The 20,560-nt window shown below is 42.1% G+C and overlaps 1 protein-coding gene across 3 annotated transcripts in view; it reads left to right on the top strand.

The window, feature by feature from the left end:
• The window catches only part of Mllt3 (MLLT3 super elongation complex subunit), a 269,185-nt gene extending 248,923 nt beyond the window's left edge, over positions 1–20,262 (top strand). For all 3 annotated transcript variants that reach the window (XM_057785470.1, XM_057785471.1, XM_057785472.1), the window contains 5 exons: positions 401–530; positions 2,954–3,053; positions 8,740–8,811; positions 10,085–10,156; positions 20,001–20,262. In XM_057785470.1, coding sequence (XP_057641453.1) covers positions 401–530; positions 2,954–3,053; positions 8,740–8,811; positions 10,085–10,156; positions 20,001–20,132 — 506 coding nt within the window. In that variant the 3' untranslated portion in view covers positions 20,133–20,262. The remainder of the gene's footprint in view (positions 1–400; positions 531–2,953; positions 3,054–8,739; positions 8,812–10,084; positions 10,157–20,000) is intronic.
• The last annotated feature ends 298 nt before the right edge of the window (positions 20,263–20,560 follow it).

The following is a 20,560-nucleotide window of genomic DNA, read 5'->3' on the forward strand; positions in this document are numbered from 1 at the left end:
TAAATTTTGATTTTATGTGTATGGATGTTTTGCTTACCCGTGTATCTGTGCATTTTGTGCATGCCTGGTGCCTGAGGAGGTCCAAAGAGGATATCAGATTCCCTTGAAGTTACAGAGTAATAATCTACCATGTGGATGCTGGGAATCAAACCTCGGGTCCTCTGGCAAAGCAGCAAGTGGTTTTAGAGCCACCTCTCCAGACCCAAACTAGAGATTCTTTAATAGAATTTGGGGACTCTATGATGAAAACAGTAACGTTTAAGTAGAGATTGTAATCTGGAAAGTATCCTGAATTTGTTTGCAAAGTCTTAACTCTATAGGATGATGGTTGTTCTTAGCCACAGGTCAGTACTGCACTGAAGTGTTTGCTTGACTGCCTGTGGCTCCTGTCCTTACTCAGGTCCTTTGAGGTCCATCATGAAAGATCTGCATTCTGATGACAATGAGGAGGAGTCTGATGAGGCAGAGGACAATGACAATGACTCCGAGATGGAAAGACCTGTAAATAGAGGGGGAAGCCGAAGTCGCAGGTAAGAAATTCCCTGGAGTAGAGCTGTACTGGGTCACCAGATAACCACAGAGGTGCGAAACACCTAAATGCTGGCAGCAGGTAGCTTAGCTGTAGCTAAGTCAGCAGCGTGTTTGCCTACCAAGCCCTGGGTCTGATCCTCAGAACATTGTCTGTAATCCCAGCATTTAGGAGAGAAAGAATGGAGAATGAGAAGCTCAGAGTCCTCTTCAGCTATATATCAGTTGGGCTCAGTCAAAGTAGTATGGGTTTCCTTCTCAAACAAGAGGAAGGATGCAACAAATGGCTGTATTTCCTCTAAATACAGAGTGGTATATTTGTGTTCATTTTTTTTTTATAAGAAACCATTTTTTTCTTTTTCCTTAAAAGAGATTTGCTCCAAAGCATTTATAGGAAGAAGCCATGTCAGAAGTCCTTGCTTTGCGACACGTAGCAAGTTCATCTGAAGAGTTGGTACAGACCTATCGCTTGGGGTGGGGGCTCCACGTGTGTAGAAACAGCATTTGCTGTTTGTAGTTAGAACCTCATAATTGGCTCCGGTGAATTATGTTGTGACCTAATTAAAACTAAGTTCACCTGTGTGTGTTTTCCAGCAAATAAATTCCTTTTAAGTGTGCTGACAATTAGGTTCCTTAAGTAGCGTTAATGCTATGAGGCATAATTCCACATTAGAAGATGGTAATTCATGTCACTTATAATTAATAGTCAGCTTGAAATTGCCTCGAGGATTTTGTTTATCACGAGGAAAACAAATAGGCACGCACACTTTAATGTGTTATGAGTAGAAAATATGAATCTTCTTGAACTTCAAATCCAATTACATTTATAATATATTGCAATAAATCTTTCCCCATTATCTATTACTGTGTGGATGGCCCTGAAATACCTAAGGCAAAGGGAATCCAAAGGGAGCAGAAAGTGTATTTCCTAATTGGCGGTTCACTTGTGTCATTTGAGACGCGCTGCCCCTACACAGAATGGAAGCTGTTCGATCCTGCAGTGACTCTGCCTTACTATGCTAGGCTCATGGCATCTTTCTGCACCTTGCCTCCCCAACGCATCTGCATGCATTCCTTAAAGACTTGGCCCTGTAATGCCTTCTTTGATCTGACAAGAAGGAAACTGAGCTGGACCTTGGTGTTTAGGAACTAACTTGGCCAACCAAAACCCCAACCAATGACTGCTCTCCAATTTAGCTTATTGTAAAATATCATGTGTGCAGATACACACACACACACACACACACACACACACACACACACGTGAACTCATGTCCTATTCTTGTAATTTTCTAAGTTGCTGTTTAGGAGATCTGGTTAGCTGACTGTTCCCTGCCCGCTTTCTAGCCCATCCAGAGTCAGTGTGGGTTAGAGCACACACAACACACAGTCCTTGTTTGTGAGTCCCTGATGTAGATGAACATTATCAGGGGCTCATCTTTGTTTCCCCACCTGACGTACACCGACAGTGTGATGTTTCCATTTAACATTTGATCTTTAGAGCACTTGTGCAGTCTCAACTGTTTAATCAGTTTAAATACTCAGCCTTCTACTTCACTCAAGAAGCATTTGAAGGCAGCGCTTCAACAAAACACTTCATTAATGTAATTTAGTTAAGAAAAACAAGTTCCATCAGTGTTTGCTAAAAGGCTGTCCCAGTGTATCCTTTACGTTTCCTGCCTTGTGTCGCGTCTGTCTGAATGTAAAATAGAGCGAGGAGGATGTGATTGCCTATTCAGAGTGAAAGAGAAACTGTCCTGATTCCTATAGCATTGGTAATCTCTGCAAAGAATATTCTATCGGGTTACTATATAACCAGAGAGGAAGCGGATACTGAAGCGCCCTCCAGATGAGGGCATACATTCGAATGAGCAGAAGAAAGCACCATCTCCTCTCTAGCTTGAAAACGTTCTGTTTTATTCTGAGTGGTGTTTTTTTTTCTTTTTCTCTAGAGTGGAGATATTTTCTTAAACAGTGATGTTCGAAGCAGTTTGTGTCCCGAGGGTGTTTATAGCTCATTAGTATACCCATGTTTCGTAGTGGAGACATCACTGAACTGCGGCACAGCAGAAATGTGAATAGCGTCTCTCGAATGCTAGGCTTCCCCCCGTAGCTCAGGTGGCGACTGAGTCCCAGCCTTGTGTCACGTTACTGGGCTTTGAATCCTTGAGCCTCCATTTTGCAACTGTAACTAGATCTGGGGGACACGTATTTCTACACCCTGGTTTATTCAGTCCCAAAGACTGGGCTCATTGAAAGCACACCAGCGGTGGATTCACCTGATGGCGTCCCGATACAGGCAGTATCGACATATGCCCGCAGTTGTGTGTTACGAGCGACCTTTCAGTGGCGATGCTGGCGTTCCTTGCTTTTCATACCCAACTGTCTGTGGTAGGGTGTGTGACTGTTCAGTGTTTCTTCTCAGGGTCAGCTTGAGTGACGGCAGTGACAGCGAGAGCAGCTCCGCCTCTTCACCTCTCCATCATGAACCCCCGCCGCCATTATTGAAAACTAACAACAACCAGGTAAATTGTGAACTTTGTACTCAGCAAGATTCTATAGAACTGTAAACACAGTCATTTTTAATGCTGCATATAACTGCTTTACCTCTTAATTTTAAACAAAGTTCCTCTTTATTTCAAACAAATGGGAATCCTCAACCTTAGTATTAAGCACACTGGGTAAAAACACTTCTGTGTTCATAAGATGAGTGCGCTCCATTGCGTGGATGAATTAATAGATGCAGGACAGAAGGGGACACAAAATGTTGCGCATATTCTCAGCTTCTCTGTATTTTATCCCTTAGCATAAATAAATAGCGTAATTAGAAAGAACTTGACTTATGGGACTAGCCTTGTTTGACAGGTGGGCAATACACTTTCAAGTGCCCCCACTTTCTTCATTAAATAATGTTAGCGCCCTGCAGCTTCCTAGAAGGACAACAGTGTATATAAAGGCAGTGCATAGCATCTACTTGGCACTCAGTTTATATAAATGTTTATTGTAACTGCTTTGGCCTCAGTTTCTCATTCAAGAGAGAACTGTTACTTGGGGGTCCAAAGAATAATTAACAAAACAGTGATTATTATCATGATACAAGTTCAGCTAAAGAAAGCTTATTGATAGTCAACTGAGAATATAGCTATTCAGATAAAGTCTAAACAGTTCTGAAAGCTGTGGTGAAGAGCTTATATTAAATAAATGACTAGATTGGGATATTTTCATAACTTACTAAAATAAACTGTTTTCGAGCATCATGAATGTCCCACTATGCACTGAGTTGTTGCTCATTACAGTACGTTATTTTTATCTTTTTGTGTAGGCAAATTTCCTATGACCTCTGCAATAATTGCTTAATTCAAGTTGCCGTATGAATATTAATGTGAAAATTAAAGGGTTGCGCTTTCTAAAAGTATGCCATTTCATAAGATTTCTGCTGTTTAAAATATCTTGCCCCTGAATTACTGATATTTGCTTGAGTTGGAAAATGCAGTGTTACCGCTGCGAGGATATTCTTGTGTTTTGTATACAGAAGCAATGCTCACTTCAATTCTAAAATTCATCATTTGTAAAGTTTGTCTGCACCCTGAATTCTTCATTGTTAGGTAGGAACAGCACCTGCACTGTCAGCTCAGCTGTAGTTTCTGTCCTTGGGAGTGGAGTCCAGCTTCCTCATTCCTAGCCTGGCTTTGCTGTGTTAGCTTTCCCCATCTTAACAACCAGCCATGCTGTTTGTCTAACCCTCTTGCTTCCAAACATAGCTGCCTTATGCCATGGACCAAGAGTTCCAAGGGAAGCATCAGGACCAGTCAGCTGAGGAGAACTAGCTGACTAGATACTTAGAGCAGAACAGAAAACATAAACAGTATTTTATAAACATGTGCTTTTAGGAGAAGCTGACAGACAGATAGAATTAGGACCTTGACCTCTTTTATGCCTGCTCTAACCCTCTATAGGCCCTTTTCTACACTGTATCAGAATTAGGATTCTTGGAGTAGGATTTAGATGGGCTTGCTTTTATGTTCTCTCTAGCCTTCTTCAGCATCTCTCCCAGGCTGGCGGTGTAAGCATGGCCCCCGTAAAGCTCCCATCCTGAGTAGACAGTATTGAACTGACTTTGGTTCTTGGGGAAAGTATAGATTCTTTGTGAAAATTGTTACCTGGTCTAGCAAACCAAACCCAAAACAAATGTCATCTGTCTGGGGAGGCAAAATACGCTTTATCTGATTGAAGAGTAAACCGCTGTCCTCTTGAAATGTTCGTTTAATGCCTATAGCTTCTCACATGCATGTGATCATCTCATCACTAATACTCAATTGTGTGTGCCTCTCTCAGTGCATCCGTGTGCCTAAGAACACATCCGTATGCCTCCAATGTTAGCTAGTCTGGACTGGAACATTATGTACCACTGAAGTACTTAGCTCCTCATACCTGTGTCTTGAAACTTAGAACAAAAAAGGGCTTTTGTAAATCAGTAGTGATTTCTTAACCCCATTTACCTGTTGTGGGTCATGTGTGATAGGATCCCTTTAAGTCAGTGTTCAAAGACATTTTAAAAATATCATTAGTATTTCTGATATGCAGTGAGACACCGAAAATTTCTTAAAACCCCCAAAGTTCCTTAAATTTCATCCTGGAATGTTTTTGGTATTATAGATGAATGTGTACGGGAGATACACTGGAGAGCTCATGCGTACAAGCATGGGTTGGGACAGGGGTATCTGAACTTTCCCATCAAATTAAAAGGGTGGTGAAAACAGGAAAGGCCTGATTTTAATCCCCGAGTTTTCCTCTCCGTACCCATCAACTAGTATATTAGTTGGCTTTATATTGCTGTAACAAAACACCCAAGACAAACAATTTTAAGCTAAAAAGGTATATTTTGGCTCATCGTTTCAGAGGTTTTAGCCCACGGTCCTCTGGTTCCATTGTTCTGACCCTGTGATGAGGTAGGGCATCATGGTGGGGTTCATTTGATGAGCAAACCTCTCATAAACAGGAAGCAACGTGGTAGGAAGCCAAAGGGCATAGAAGTAAGATATGACCTCCAGCGACTCACTGCCTTCAACCAGGTTCATCTCCTAAAGTTCTACCAACTTACAAGCCTGTCAGTAGATCCAGTTGCTGATTAAGACAGAGCCCTTATGATCTAATCACTTTCTCAAATCCCCACCTATGAAGATTCTGTAGCAGGAACCAAGCCTTCACCACAAGGGCCCTTTCAGAACACTCCAGTTCCAAGCCAAAAATCTGCCCTCTTTCCATACTTAATAATGATCTTGCAGCTTTGGGTATCAGATACAGCAGAAGTGCTGCCCCATCTCAGATCTCCCAGAGTCTAAGGCAAGGATAAAGTGCTAATTGAGTAGTTAATTTTCTGTCTACTGAAGAAAGGACATAGACATGTCAGCAACGTGAAGAGTTAATAGAAGTGTCGTTAGAAGTTAATAGTGGCTAACAGAAAATCTGCCATATATTAGTCCATCTGCTGCATGATTGACTTGACATTTCCTACAATGGGATCAGAAAAAATATAATCTTAAATTTGATTCCCAAGCCACTTCCTCAGATTAAGGATGAAGTCCTGAGCTAGGACACACACCTTCAATCCCAGCACTTGGGGGGGCAGAGGCAGGCTGATCTCTGTTTGTTCAAGGCCAGCCTGGTCTACGAAGAGCTAGTTCCAGAACAGACTCCAAAACTATAGAGAAACCCTGTCTCAAAAAACCAAATTTAAAAAAAAGAAAAGAAAGAAAAGAATGAAGTCCTACTGATCTTGCATGCTCAGCTTTAGAGATTACACGTCTCTTGGAGGTTGGTGGTTTAATTTGGTGGTTTGGGTGTCTGTTCCTCTACTCAGTTTATTGGCAAATAATAAAATGTGTTATGATCGTTTAGCCAAAGATGACTTTTTTTTTCCACCACGGGCACACCGTGTATAAAGTACAAACAAACAACCCACATCTGTATAGCCCAGTGTAGTACGGGGAAGGGAGATATGAGGATTCAAGGGGGGAAGCGATCCACTGGATCCAGCCAATACTGAGAATAGCATAAATCCCTTGCCCGCCTGCCAGGCATGAGTGAAATTCAGAAGCGACTATCCAGCTAAACTGGTTTGAAATAAGCCTGTGGAAGGCAAGGTGTTGTACTTTTATATTCTGGAGTCAGTCTCTGAAGATAAGAAACCATCATAAATAAAACAGTTGTCTTCAGCATGGCACAGTTCTCTCAGAACGAGGTTTTGACAAAGCTGTTTATTTTGGAGCAGGGAGAGATCAAAGAAGGAAGATTAACTGAGCCCTCTCTGGGCATCCACTCAGTAACTTGAGGAGGGTCACTGACACCCGGAGCTTTTGTTCCTGCTACCAGGGCCCCAGAAGAAAGGAACTAGGGTTTCAGTGTGTTTTGTCCTTGGGTACTGTCGCCCTGTAGGAATGTGTGGGGTTGGACTTCAGCACCCAGATGTTCTGCCTATCTTCTGCTTTGAAGGGAGGCTACAGGGCTGTCTAAACCTAGCTTGTAAAGTTCCTTTGAAAATATAGCATCCTCAGACCCTTGGAGACCAAGGAGTGGGGGATGGGGCCGTGGGAGGGGCAGACGTGATGGGAACAAATTCAGTTCTCTGAAGGCAAAAGGCTGGGCCTGGGCCGCTTTCTCCTTCCTGCCTCAGATCGCAGATTGTCTCTGTGTGGCCCAGCCCAGTGCTGAGTTGGCCAGGAGTGCCATCTATTGACCTACTTACTTCAGGTCTCTGCGCTGGTTTTTCCCTTGTGGTTTCATTTCTAGCAGCAATAAAGAGAAGGAAATTCCAAATGCAGTGGAGAATTTTGGGCATGTTAAAAATGATTGCCTTGCCTGTCTTATTGGTCAATTCCCTTCCGTTGCCAGAAGGGTAGTATTTTAAGTTAGCTTGGCCAAATCAGTCATTTGCTTATTTTAATGTTAAGAATGAAGGCATAAGTGTGAAAGACCATTAGAAATGCATTTTGCTTATGCACATTTTCAACTCGAAGAGAAGTATTTTATTTAGGAGTATTCATGCCAGAATACCATGATCTTATTTTTGCCAAGTAGAATACTTATTTATTAGTGGTATAAAATTTTGTAGCTGAATGGGAATAAAGTGTTATCATTTGTCTCTTTCATTCATCTTTGAGGGCCCTAATATGTTAGATGATAAGGCAGGGCATCCATGCTTTTGTCACGACTCATTATAATATATACTAGATGGGAAACAAAACTCTAAACTGACTTAGGACAGGAAACAGTGTAGGAAAGAATGGGAGGAATATGGGACTTTTAAAGACCACCCTCGGCATTTTCCTCTTTGATATTAGTTTCTGATTCTAGGATTGAGGTTATGATGAGAAAAATGTAAACCACTCTGCTTGTGTGTGCATGCACATGTGTAAGCACTCGTTATCAATAAATGCGGCCATCCTCAGCCTTTTCAAACTGGGATGATTTGCAGGGACTTCTCCCAGAACCTTCAATTTTGAAGCGCCTGCATAACAAATCAGTGGTATTTATTAAATAGTAGTATTCTCTTTGTTAATTACGAGCATAGCTCCCCAGCCAAGCTTCTGAACAGTGTGTGGAATTACAGTTGGTCCAGATTAAAGCAAAGGCTCTTGGCATTGTATCACACACAATCACATCATTTCTCGGAGCCCAACTGTTTCTGTCATCAAAGAACCCCAGACGGTGACTGGCCACCTTCATGCCCAAAGTTGCATCCGGTTAGCCGAGTAAGCGACTAGCTTCTGAAAGGCAGGTGCTCCAGAGGGCAAGGGTTGTTTTATCATTCCTAGCCCACCAAGCACTTATTCTCATGCTGAAGAAGCAGAATAAGCAGGAAAAAAAAAAGTCCTGCCAGCAGGGACAGCAATCTCAAAATAACTCAGCTGCTATGCATACGTGAGTGCTGTCATGAAAGAAAAGCGCCCTGGGAAGCTTAGGTCGGTTTCCTTATCATCAACGTTTTTCCTAAGCTCTGCTTCTCTGACTCAGCATTTCATATACAAGTAATTTATTTTCCGGGGGGGGTGGGGGTAGGGGAAGCAGGCAAGATTAGAAAAGAAGCAAATGTGTAGAGAAATGCTGTTTGGGAAGCAATGTTATTGTGCATTTTGAGTGCTTTTGTTTCTGTGGATAGCTAGCTAGAAGGTGCTTGAAGTGAAATTTACTAGTGTTTTCTTTGATTTCTAGATTCTTGAAGTGAAAAGTCCAATCAAACAAAGCAAATCAGATAAGCAAATAAAGAACGGTGAATGTGACAAGGTAGGTTCCCAGTCCACTCCTGGGAGTGCTACGGGCAGCCTGGCATGTCTTTGTTTCTTTGTGGTCCCCTTGGTCATTCTCACAGGCTCTCCTCCCAAGACTCCCAAGGGAATACTTCATCCCTGTGCTTTGGAGTTCCTTCTCCCTGTTTTACTTTTCCCTTCCATATTAAGCATGACCATTACGCTTACCAAGGGACTTTAGCTGTATCACATTGGGATATTTGAAGATTGTAACAGAGGCAGATCAAATCACATGCATAAGTAAAGAAGATACCTGACCCCTGTGCAGTAAGCTTGCTCAGTGTGTGTACGATGTATATAAACTGTGACTTTAAGTCTCAGAGAAATGTCAGTTACCTGTTATGGGTGGGGTTTAGCCTGTCAGTGATCTCCCTGTTTGCCTTTACTGATGTTGGCCTTGAGGCACCCACACAGTCAGTTAACGAGGACTCTTAAGTCTGAACATTTGCAGGAGAGCACAAGTGCCCTTGAAGAAGAGCTGTTTGGACTGTTTGCTTAGTGATTTCTGCAGTTTTAGAATATTCTGTTCTTTAGACATTTACTTTCATCGTTGATGAACATTTGGAATACCTGGAAACCTTCTTATCCCTCCTGATTGAGATTTTTTTCCTAACATATGTTGATACTTTCATGTTCAAGCTGAAGTGTTTTGTCATTGTCTAAAACTGTTTGAGATTGAAGAATTAAAAATGAAAACAGCCTCTACTGTCATGCGTCCAAACTGACAACGTGGCATGGGATTTCCAGTATTCCTTGCAGAGGCCTTGTTTTGGGAAACTGAATCTACTCACTTGAATGTTGTTGAGAGCAAACAGACTCGAGAATTGCCCTCCATCATTTAAGGCAGGCTTGATAAAGGTCAAAATCTGGGCAAGAATCATCCCAGGCAGAAGCCTGTGAGCATGGAATCCATGTACCTTTGTGCAGTATGGTAGAGTCACCCTAAGCTCTACGTGGATTTTTGTTTTATTTTTAAGATTTATTTTATTTGTGTGTGAGTGTGTGTGTGTGTGTGTATGCACTCACACGCAAGTACATGTGCCTGTGGAGGTCAGAAGAGGGTGTTGGGTCACCTGGAGCTAGAGTTACAGGCAACTGTGAACCGCCTGACATGGGTGCTGGGAACTGAACTTGGGTCCTCTGCAAGAGCAGTACATGATCTTAGCTGGCAACCCACCCCTGCATGTGTGTTCTTACTCACCAACTGCCTTTTAAAGTTTTGTTCTTTGGGGAACACCCTTCTCTTTCAGGCATACCTAGATGAGTTGGTAGAACTCCACAGAAGGTTAATGACACTGAGGGAAAGACACATTCTGCAGCAGGTGAGAAATGCTTTTTTAGCACAACCCTTTCCCCCAGCCTTACAGCCTCGTTCGTCCTGGGGTAGTGTGTTAGCACATGGAGGCCCACAGCAACCTCACACCAACAGAATCGGAATCATGCTTGCAGAGATGATTGGGGAGGACTTGAATATTTGAGGCTACCCAGGGTGCCCTTTGGAGCACTCATGAAACTCATACCAGACATAGTGCTCCGTCCTTCCAGCTCGTACCTATGTGGGCTGAGAGAGGGGTCAGGAGACTGTAGAAACTTTGGGGACCAGGCTTCTGGTTTCATGGGAAAATAGTGATAAGAATTTAAGTCAAGTGTTGTAAACATTTGTCATTCAATTTGGTAACCTTTTGCCAGTTCTGTTCTACGGGAAAATAAATATTTTTTTTCATTTCCCTTATCTTGTACAACATACAATGTATTATCGTTAGTTCAACTCTGGAATGCTCCAAGCATGAGGAAACTTCTTTTAGCACAATGTGATGTTTTGAGAAGATAAGAGGGGTGGGTTTTAGTTTTTGTACAAGTACAGTCCATGCCTTTATTCCATGAACAGTAGCTATTGATAAAATAATTTCTCTTTAACAATTTAGAGACTGTGTGTTCCAGATTCCATAATAGATTTATGCATTACTTCACTTAAATTTTCTTACTACTTTAAAATGACTTGAAATTACTACTTGATCTATCTTAGTCATATATAAACTATTTTTTAAATGTTGATGGTTGCATTTATATTCTGTGTATATCCCTTCTTCAGTCTATAAGTGCTCTCAAATTTGCCAACTTCTTGGTCTAATAAACTTTTAGCCCTTCTAGAATTTGAAATAATAGACTTTGTCTATAGACCTGTGGTTCTCAATTTTAGATAAGTTCTAGGCTTTGCGTGCACTTTTAAGTTAGCATAGGTTAAGGCACTGGATTTAAGTGTCTCTAACTAAGCATGGTAGCACTTTACTGGAAGTCATCGTATCTTTCTCATCCATCACCAGAGCACTCAACCCATGTGGGGGCATATTTGCATATCACCTATGTACAATCCCATTAGTCTCCCCATTTCTGGTTACCTCTTATACCTAATACAGTGCAGATGCCATGCACATCATTGTTATCTGTATTGTATGGGGACTAATGACAAGTTCAGTAAAGGCACGTTTTCCCCCAAGGATTTTCAGTCCATAGCATGTTGTATCTGAGAACAAGGAACCTGGGGATACAAAGGACCAACTGTACTTTCTCCAGCTTTCTTTAATAGAACAGAAAACTGCTCACTGACTCAATGCTGATGGTAAATCTGGTAGCTGGTCTTCCTGTCAGCTCCCAAACTCTTAAGTGACTAAAGAGCAGTTGTCAGAAAAAGCTACTGATGCCCAAACTGGGACCCCGTTGCAGCTTTCACGGGTGTCGGTGTCTTGGGCAAGTTGACTGTTGGACAAGGTCTCACCTGGGAACATCGCTGGCACCCTCTGTCTAATGTTCTTTATCCTGACCTTTGAAAGAACTGTGAGTGAAGGTGTCTTACTTGAGAATTGCATGCAAGTGGATTACTTTAGCATTCTAGAGGGAAAGAGTAATATCTATAAATTCTTAACCTGGCATAAAGGCCCTCCAGGGCACACAGCGTTTCACCCTGATTGCATTTCCAGGCTAGTTGAAAGCTCTATCTTCGGCCATTTGCCTTGTAATGGAGCCAAGGCTTGGGATTCGGATCCTGTGATGTACGTCCTGTCACAGTTCACTGCTTAATTAATTCATATTGTAAAACATAGAACGGTGGAGGGCTGGTGTTACTCTCCACCTGGAGGGGCGCTCATCTGGTGAAATGCCTGCCTCAAAGTCTGTGTAGCCTCCACTGGGTAGAGCTGAACGTCTGAACCAAAACTTCTGCTGAGGCCAGAATCGCATCCTTGGTTTCTTCCTTTAATGTATCCCTATTCCAAAAGCCTATTCTGGCAGTTTTATTTGTCTCACAAAAGCTGGCTACTAGTATTTTTTTACTCTGGGGGGGATGCTGTCCTGGCTCCTAATATTTAATTTCATGAAAAGACAGCATTAAATCAGGAAAGACTATATATTCCTAAGTGTTTCTGTCCCGCCCAGTCACACAGCCATTCAGTCCCAAAGAAACACACAGAGGCCTACATTAATTACAAACTGATTAGCCTATTAGTCCAGGCTTTTTTATTAACTAACTCTTAATCTTACATTAACCCTAATTCATGTCTGTTTTAGCCACGTGGCTTGGTACCTTATCAGCGGGGCATTCTCATCTTGCTTCCTCGGCATCTGGGTGATGACTGCAGACTGAGCCTTTCCTTCCCATAATTCTCCTGTTCTGGTTGCCCCACCTATACTTCCTGCCTGGGCACTGGCCGATGAGCATTTTGTTAAACCAATACAAGTAACAAATCTTTACAGGGTACAAGACCATTGTTCCACATCACCTAAGCCTCCTTTCTATTGGGTAAAAATACAGTAAGCACAAAGCAAGAGGGTTATTATTATTATATTATTATTATTAACCTTGGTTAATAATTTGTTTCCTTGTTAAACTATATATTCCATATTTATTTTCAAAATGAGGTTGAGCATTTCTGGACTCCTCATCAATTCAACCCGGGATTGCATTTTGTTATTGAAGAAAAAAGTGAATACACACATATGTCTATGCGCATGCACACACATGCGTGAGCACACATATGCATGTATATTTGAATAAAGGGAGAGGGAGGAGGGAATAAGAAGAAAGAAAAAAGCCAGTTTTCCTTAAAGGATAGCTTATTAACTTCGATACCTTCTAGTTTTCTTGTAGAATTATCATCAAGGTTGCAGGGATGAGTAGCATATTGGAGTATTCTTAGCAACACAGAGAACCTCTCCCAAGAAGTATTCCGCTAAATACAACTACTTCTCTCTGGGAGATTACCTGTCCTAACACCCCTGTAAACTAAAGCCAGGTGTCCTCCCCTGTGAGCTCAGGTGGGACTTGTGTTGTCATGTGGCAGTACGGTTTGTTATGTACAAATGAAAGACCTAAGTTACAGCAGACCAACCCCATTCTAGATAAAGCCAAAGCAAAGATTGTTCATGACTTTTCACTCAGGGAGTGGTCGCTTTGGATGGGAGTAACCTACTCTGTATTTGAAAAAAAAAATGATCAGACTAAAAATAATGTATCTACCATTTTTTATATTTAAAAAATGGATTTGGAGAAGGAACCACCGAAATAGCAAGTAGATCTTACCCTGTTAACACAAAAGACCTAGCAGCTGCATGCTACCCCTCTCACCCTCTTCCTTCCCCACTCCCAACATGTACCCTGTCAGCCTGTGCTTGTCTTATCTGCAGCCTCTCTGGCTTCTGTTACTATCATGCTTGGGCATTGGGACCACTTTCTGAGCAGCAGAGCGGCACCACAGTTTAGCCACACTGCATCAGCAGGCAGGGCAAGAGTTTAGTCCTTCAGGGATTAGTGGGGTATTTTCAGGATTTGTGGCCTATTTGGTTGTAATAACACATGCTAATGTTGTGTTTCTGATGATCTGACATCAGGAGTCCCGAAAGGAGTGTATATCTTTACAGAGCTTTTACTTAATTGAAGACATTAGGACATGCTCTAATAACGCAAAGGATTACAAACTATTCATGCTGTTCTTGTTGGTAAATAGGACCAAACTCTCCCAAATGCATTTGCCTTGGCTACTGCTTTAGGTCTCTTGTTTGCATCTGCCTTGATGGATTTTCACCAACCCCACAAAAATGCAGGGGTCTTAGCAGGGTTAAAATGCAGGGTTAGCACCATCAGCTCCTGTATGTGCCCTAGCAAGAGGGAGACCTGGCGGCGGCAGAAATGGGAGGCTGGCTTGTGAGCGCTGGAAATCCTTACTATACTGAGTGGGTTTCCTAGTGGTCAGAAGGTTTTGTGATTTAAAATTAAGTGACTTTCTTCTATAGATAATTCTTATCATCCACTTTTCAATTTATTGCTAAGTAACATATGATGTTGAATCATAGAAAGCTATTTTCCTGGAAGGGTGCATTCCCTGTTGTTCAAAACAATAGTAACACAAACAGAATCAAGTGCTGGGCTCTGCTGTAGCTCTACACTGTGGTGTTTAGTCACTCTGACAGCTTGGCCATGTTCGTTTCCCCACCTCTTGCCTGAAGCTCTAGTTATCTTGGGCAACTGAGGAGAGGGAACCTGAAATGACCCTATCCTATACTGATGAATATCTTACATATCACCTTAGAACCTTCATCTGGCGATGGATCGAGGTAGAGACAGAGACTCAATTTGGAGCAACGGTCTGAGCTCTTAAGGTCCAAATGAGGAGCAGAAGGAGGGAGAACATGAGCAAGGAAATCAGGACCACGAGGGGTGCACCCACCCACTGTGACAGTGGAACTGATTTATTGGGAGCCCACCAAGGCCAGCTGGTCTGGGACTGAATAAGCATGGGTTGAAACTGGACTCTCTGAGCATGGCAGACAAGGAAGGCTGATGAGAAGCCAAGGACAATGGCACTAGGTTTTGATCCTAATACATGAACTGGCTTTGTGGGAGCTTAGCCTGTTTAGAAGCTCACCTTCCTGGACGTAGTTAGAAGACCTTCGTCTTCCCGCAGGGCAGGGAATTTGGACTGCTCTTCAGTATCCAGAGGGAATGGTGTGGGGGGGAGGAGAAGAGGAGTGGGGATAGGGGGAGGGAAGTGGGGGGAGGGGGCAATATTTGGGAGGAGGGGAGGGAAATGGGAAAGGGGGAGCAGGTGGAAATTTTAATTAAAAAAGAATAAAAATAAAAATAAAAAAAATAAAAATAAATAAAAATAAAAACAAAGCCACTTAGGCTTTTCTGGGTTTTCCTTCCTGCATTTTTCCCCCCAACATGTTCTTAATGATTATTTGGGAATTTCACATCATGCCCCCTGATCACACTCAGTTCTCTGTCTTCCCAGGTCCACACCCCCACACACACACACACACACAAAAAGGGGGAAAACAAAGTCCAATTTGTGTTACACATATACTCAGTGAAGCAAGGTCAAACTCCCACTGGCCAGACTTAAGGAAAACTGAGTCCTTCCCCATTGACACCCCACCAGACGCCTCTGATTGTGGAGAGCTGCATTCCAACATCCCCATCACAATTTTTAAGAGTTCTCTTCAATGCTTTCTGTCTAGTCTGTTACTTTTCGGGGAGGAGGGTTGGTAGGGGTTGTCACAGAAGCGTTCTGTGTCCCTCTTTCTTGCCTAATTTGTTTTGTGGAGTGAAATGCCGTTGAGAGTCGTAGGGAGATGTACCAAGCCTGGTAATCTTGTGCTGTTTACTTCTCCCTGTAGGTAATTAAGGACACCTTTCTGTTTATAGGGTAGTCTTAGCCATAGTGCCATGACCCATGCAGCAGGTAGTAGTTGTGCCTTATTTGATCCGCTGCCAGCCTGGCATGTGGGGTAGAATGTGTGCTTTAGCCCTTCCCCCCATCTTCCAGATGAGGGCACAGTGATATTTACATGATGGTCAAGTAGTGAGCAGTCAGCCCTGCATGCGCCAGATCTGGGATCCCTTCTTAGTGTTGTGCCATTCACTACTGTGCATGTGGTTGAGGGAGCTCTGGACGACTTGGCATTCTCCTCTGCTATATGAATTTCTGATTACAGTAGCTCTGAGAGGCTATTTGTTCCTCTTTTGATCTGATTATTATTATTTTGAGATGGAATCTTGCCATGTAACCCTGCTAAGCCTTGAACTTGGAATCCTCCTGCCTCAGCCTCCTGTGAGTTATACTGACAGGTGTGTGCCATAGTACCCAACCTCCTATAACAGTGGTTTTCAACCTTTGTAATGCCATGGCCCTTTAATACAGTTCCTCATATTGTGGTGACCTTCAACTATAAGATTATTTTTGTTGTTACTTCATAACTGTCATTTTGCTATGGTTATGAATTATAATGTAAATATTTTTGGAGATGGAAGTTTGGCAAAAAGGGTCATGATCCACAGGTTGAGAACCACTGTCCTATACCAAAATCTCCAGGTTTTTACTGGATTCATAGTTTACCTTCATAATGTAAGAAAAAAATAACTTACTCAGGAAAGAATGCTTCTGTTCAACCAGCTCATCCTTGTATATGTCAAGTATCTGATTCCACAAGAGTTTTGTATGTATAGAAATAGCTATGCTGTGAATCTCTGTGTGGGGGCGTATGGGTACTAACTTTTCCAGAGTGATAATTAGTAGCTTCTAAAACAAATGTATGTCCATTTAAGATCTTTGTGTCAATTGGTGACTTTGTATGTTTGGTTGGTTTTTGTTTGTACATATGAAGAAATAACTGTATTGGTTTTGTTTTGTTTCTTTTTTTTTTTTTTTTTTGCTTTGGACAGAAGCTCAGTTTCTTAGCCCAGGCTGGCCTTGAACATAGACTACTCATGCCTGAGCCTCCTTGAGGGCTGAAATTACAGCATTAGCCACTGTGCCTATATGATAATAAACTCTTGTTTAGTCCCGTAGAAGTGATATACTTTAGCAATAAGATCCCTTCTAATAGTCTGATACATGGAGCAGAAGCTGAGTCTAGTAGTGTAAGGGAGTAAGATGCTCTTCCCTGCTTCATCCTAAACGCACAGCAGTAAGCCTGTAGCCGAGTAATCCAGGCTCCCTGTTAGAGTTTAAAAGATGACACCCAGAAGGTCGACCCTGTCTCCATTCTACCTCTTTCATGTGTCCATCTTTTGAGAGAAAGAGAGCTGTTAGACCGCCAAACATGCATCTCCATTTCAAGTAAGAAAGACAGAAGATAAAAGGCACATGCCTATCATCCATGACCTCGGGAGTTTTCCTAAGAGCCTAGTGATTTATGAATGGTAGCATCTGCTCAGTGTACAAATGGGTCTAAGGAGACAGACTTTTAGCTGGGCGTACCACCGTGAAAAAATGGTAACTTTTAGGAAGAGATAAATGCATGTTAGAGTATCGGGTTGTGGTGTCTGTTGTGGTTCCCCAACCTGAGTACTTGTGTTATTAAAGCCAGAGTTTTAGCCCACAAAATAGTTCAGGGGGTCAGATGACGCAATCAGAGCTCAGTCTAGAATTGGACAATTAATTGGATTGAGGTGTGTGCATGCATGTTTGTATGTGTGTAACCAGAGGCACATGCTAAGACCCATAGGTATTCATTCACAAATGCTTTCAGGAAACTAGCTTTAAGAAAACAAGGATTTTAATCTTCAGTTTTGCAGTTTTCTAACTTAGTGTTGCATAATTTAAAACTTCACTGAATAAGTCATAGACTAAATCATTACAATCATTTTTTAAAGATAATTGAATTAAAGAGAATCAAATAAGAATGGAAGTTGCCAAGTGAACCCCCTGCGAGAAAATCTGTTCTTTTGCCCCATCTGCCCTTTCTCATGAAGCTTGCCAAAATGCGTCTCCATCCCTTTTCTATATAGCATGTTAACTTAACAAGCACACTACCCAATGAGTTTGCATTGCTTTTCTATGTAGCATGTTAACTTAACAAGCACGCTACCCAATGAGTTCCCCATCCCTTTTCTATGTAGCATGTTAACTTAACAAGCACGCTACCCAATGAGTCCCCATCCCTTTTCTATGCAGCATGTTAACTTAACAAGCACGGTATACAATGAGTCCCCATCCCTTTTCTATGTAGCATGTTAGCTTAACAAGCACACTACCCAATGAGTCCCCATCCCTTTTCTATGTAGCATGTTAACTTAACAAACATGCTACCCAGGGAATCCGCATCCCTTTTCTATGTAGCATGTTAACAAGCACGCTACCCAATGAGTCCCCATCCCTTTTCTATATAGCATGTTAACTTAACAAGCACGCTACCCAATGAGTCCCCATCCCTTTTCTATGTAGCATGTTAACTTAACAAGCACGCTACCCATGCACAGCATCTTTTTTGTTGTTGCTCCAGTTTTTGAAGACAGGATTTTTCAGTGTAGCCCTGGGTGCCCTGGGTGCCCTGGAACTTGCTTTGTAGATCAAGCTGACCTCAAACTCAGAGATCCACCACCTTCTACCTCCCAAATACTGGGATTAAAGGCGTGTGTCACCACCACCCAACAGCAGTGTCTGTTTCAAATAACGTTATTGCCACTGAAAGAATATTTACATGGTAAAGGAATCCCTTAAAACCATGCCATGATTATCAGTGCTGACCTTTGGAAGTGTTCCCTGCAGTCCCTTTGATCCCACAGCTGGTAAGCATGTTGCCATTGTGGGTGTAGCCAATACAGTAAGAGATGGAGTGTGATTACATTACTTGTAGGGCAAAGGCATCGATTCTTCTAGGTAAATTTCTTATTCACAGTTGTTCAAGAGCATTTGTTGAACACAACAGGAAGCAATACATGTATGTTCTTATGTAACATATACAGTGTGGCGAATTTTCACAGAGTAAATGCAGCATGCAAAGCTTCTCTCAAATTCAACAACAGAACAGTTCAAGCATTCCAAAGGTTCCCTGGAGCCCCTCCCCTGGTCCTCCCAAAGGCTCCCTGGAACCCCTTCTGTGGTCCATAATGGATTGGCATAGCATAGGTGGTATCTGTTTCTGCTCTGTGTATTCCTAAATTTTCTAAATATTTCATAATTCTATGTTCAAAACATTGATTTTTTTAACATTTAGCTTTTTGTTTACAAGTGTTTTGCCTACATTTATATATGTGCAACCATGTGCATGTTTGGTGCCCACAGAGATCAGAAGAGTGTTGTGAACCCTGAACTGAAGTTACAGGTGTTTGTGAGCCACTCTTGTGGGTGCTGGGAGCCAATGCTCTTAACCACTGAGCCATCTCTCCAGCTCCTGGAACTTTATTTTTTTGAGACAGGGTTTTTCTGTAGCTTTGGAGCCCATCCTGGAACTAGCTCGTATAAACCATGCTGTCCTCAAATGCACAAAGATCCACCTGCCTCTGCCTCTCGAATGCTGGGATTAAAGGTGTGTGCCACAACCTCCAAGATATGTGTTCTTTTTTAGGAAGAATTTTATTTCTAACTGAGGGTCTTCTAACATCTACTAAATATAGTCATAGTCTTTTGAGTCAGGAACTAATTGTTTTAAAAGGTCTTGAGCTGTCATATATCCCTACCCATTTTAGTAAAATGTTCTGTTGGTGACTTGAATTGGTTTATTTAGTATGAGAAGTAAAAACAGTCATCTATCCCTTTGAGGATTTTATTTTAAAGGCTTCCTTTATCTTTGACTTACTGAACTTACTAACAGACAGTTCAGTAGTAGTTGTAATGGTAAAAATAAAATGGAGCCATTCCCCGAGGGCTGGCAGTGGGCTGCGGGCCATGAGGGACAGCAGGTCCCAAGCAGGGAGCTAAGTAGCAGGTGACAGATCTCAGCTGGTCAGCCAATCCCACAAGGATTCGTGGCACATGAGAGGCAGAGATAGATAGACACGCCATGCAGAGTGAGGTTGGATATTTATTTAGTGGGTTATGGAGAGGAAAGGGAAAGAGGAGAAGGAGAAAAGGGGGAAGAGCAGAGAGAGGCAGAGAGAGAAATAGAGATGGGAGAGAAGAGGAGAAGCTACCTCTTCAGGAGAAGAGATGGAAAGGAAGGAGAACTTATGAGCTGGAAGCAGAAGGAAGATCTGGAGAGGAGCGGGAGGGGATTTTCTCTTAAAGGGATAGGACAGACATTATAGTAGTGTTGCAATAGGACTTTGTGATTAATAAGAATGTTTATTCCTTTGTTCCACTCGGTTTCATGTTTGAGTCCCCCATGTCCTTCTCTTTGCCTTTGATGTCTGTTGCTTACACCCACACTTTTTCTTCTTTTCTTCTTCAGATCGTGAACCTTATAGAAGAAACTGGACATTTTCATATTACAAATACAACATTTGATTTTGATCTTTGCTCGCTGGACAAAACTACAGTCCGTAAATTACAGAGTTACCTGGAAACATCTGGAACATCCTGAGGATACAACAACTGGATGCATCAAAAACTATTTTTTTTTGGTTGTGATTTTTTTTGTTGTTGTTGTTTATATGAAAACACTCAGAATGATACAACCAAAAGGGAAAAAAATAAAAATCAAACAACCTTCAGCTTTATTTTTCTTTAAAGCCAGTCATCATCTCTTGATAAAGGAGAGGTTACGCAAACCAGCCTCAGAGGACACACCTCTCCAAGGAAATCCCAGGAAGAGTTAGCCTGGCTAGCCTTGAAAACACGCAGACGCAACACAAGAAAACCTAAAGAATGTGTATGGTACCATGGATCTTTCTGTGGTGGTTCATTCCACAGGATGAATGCATATTCAACACACTGCCTTATTACATAACTGATCTATTTATTACCACATACAGATAAAATTGTGAGGGGATGACACCACCAGACATTACA

Source organism: Chionomys nivalis, chromosome 11, assembly GCF_950005125.1.
Source record: "Chionomys nivalis chromosome 11, mChiNiv1.1, whole genome shotgun sequence".
Lineage (NCBI taxonomy): Eukaryota > Metazoa > Chordata > Mammalia > Rodentia > Cricetidae > Chionomys > Chionomys nivalis.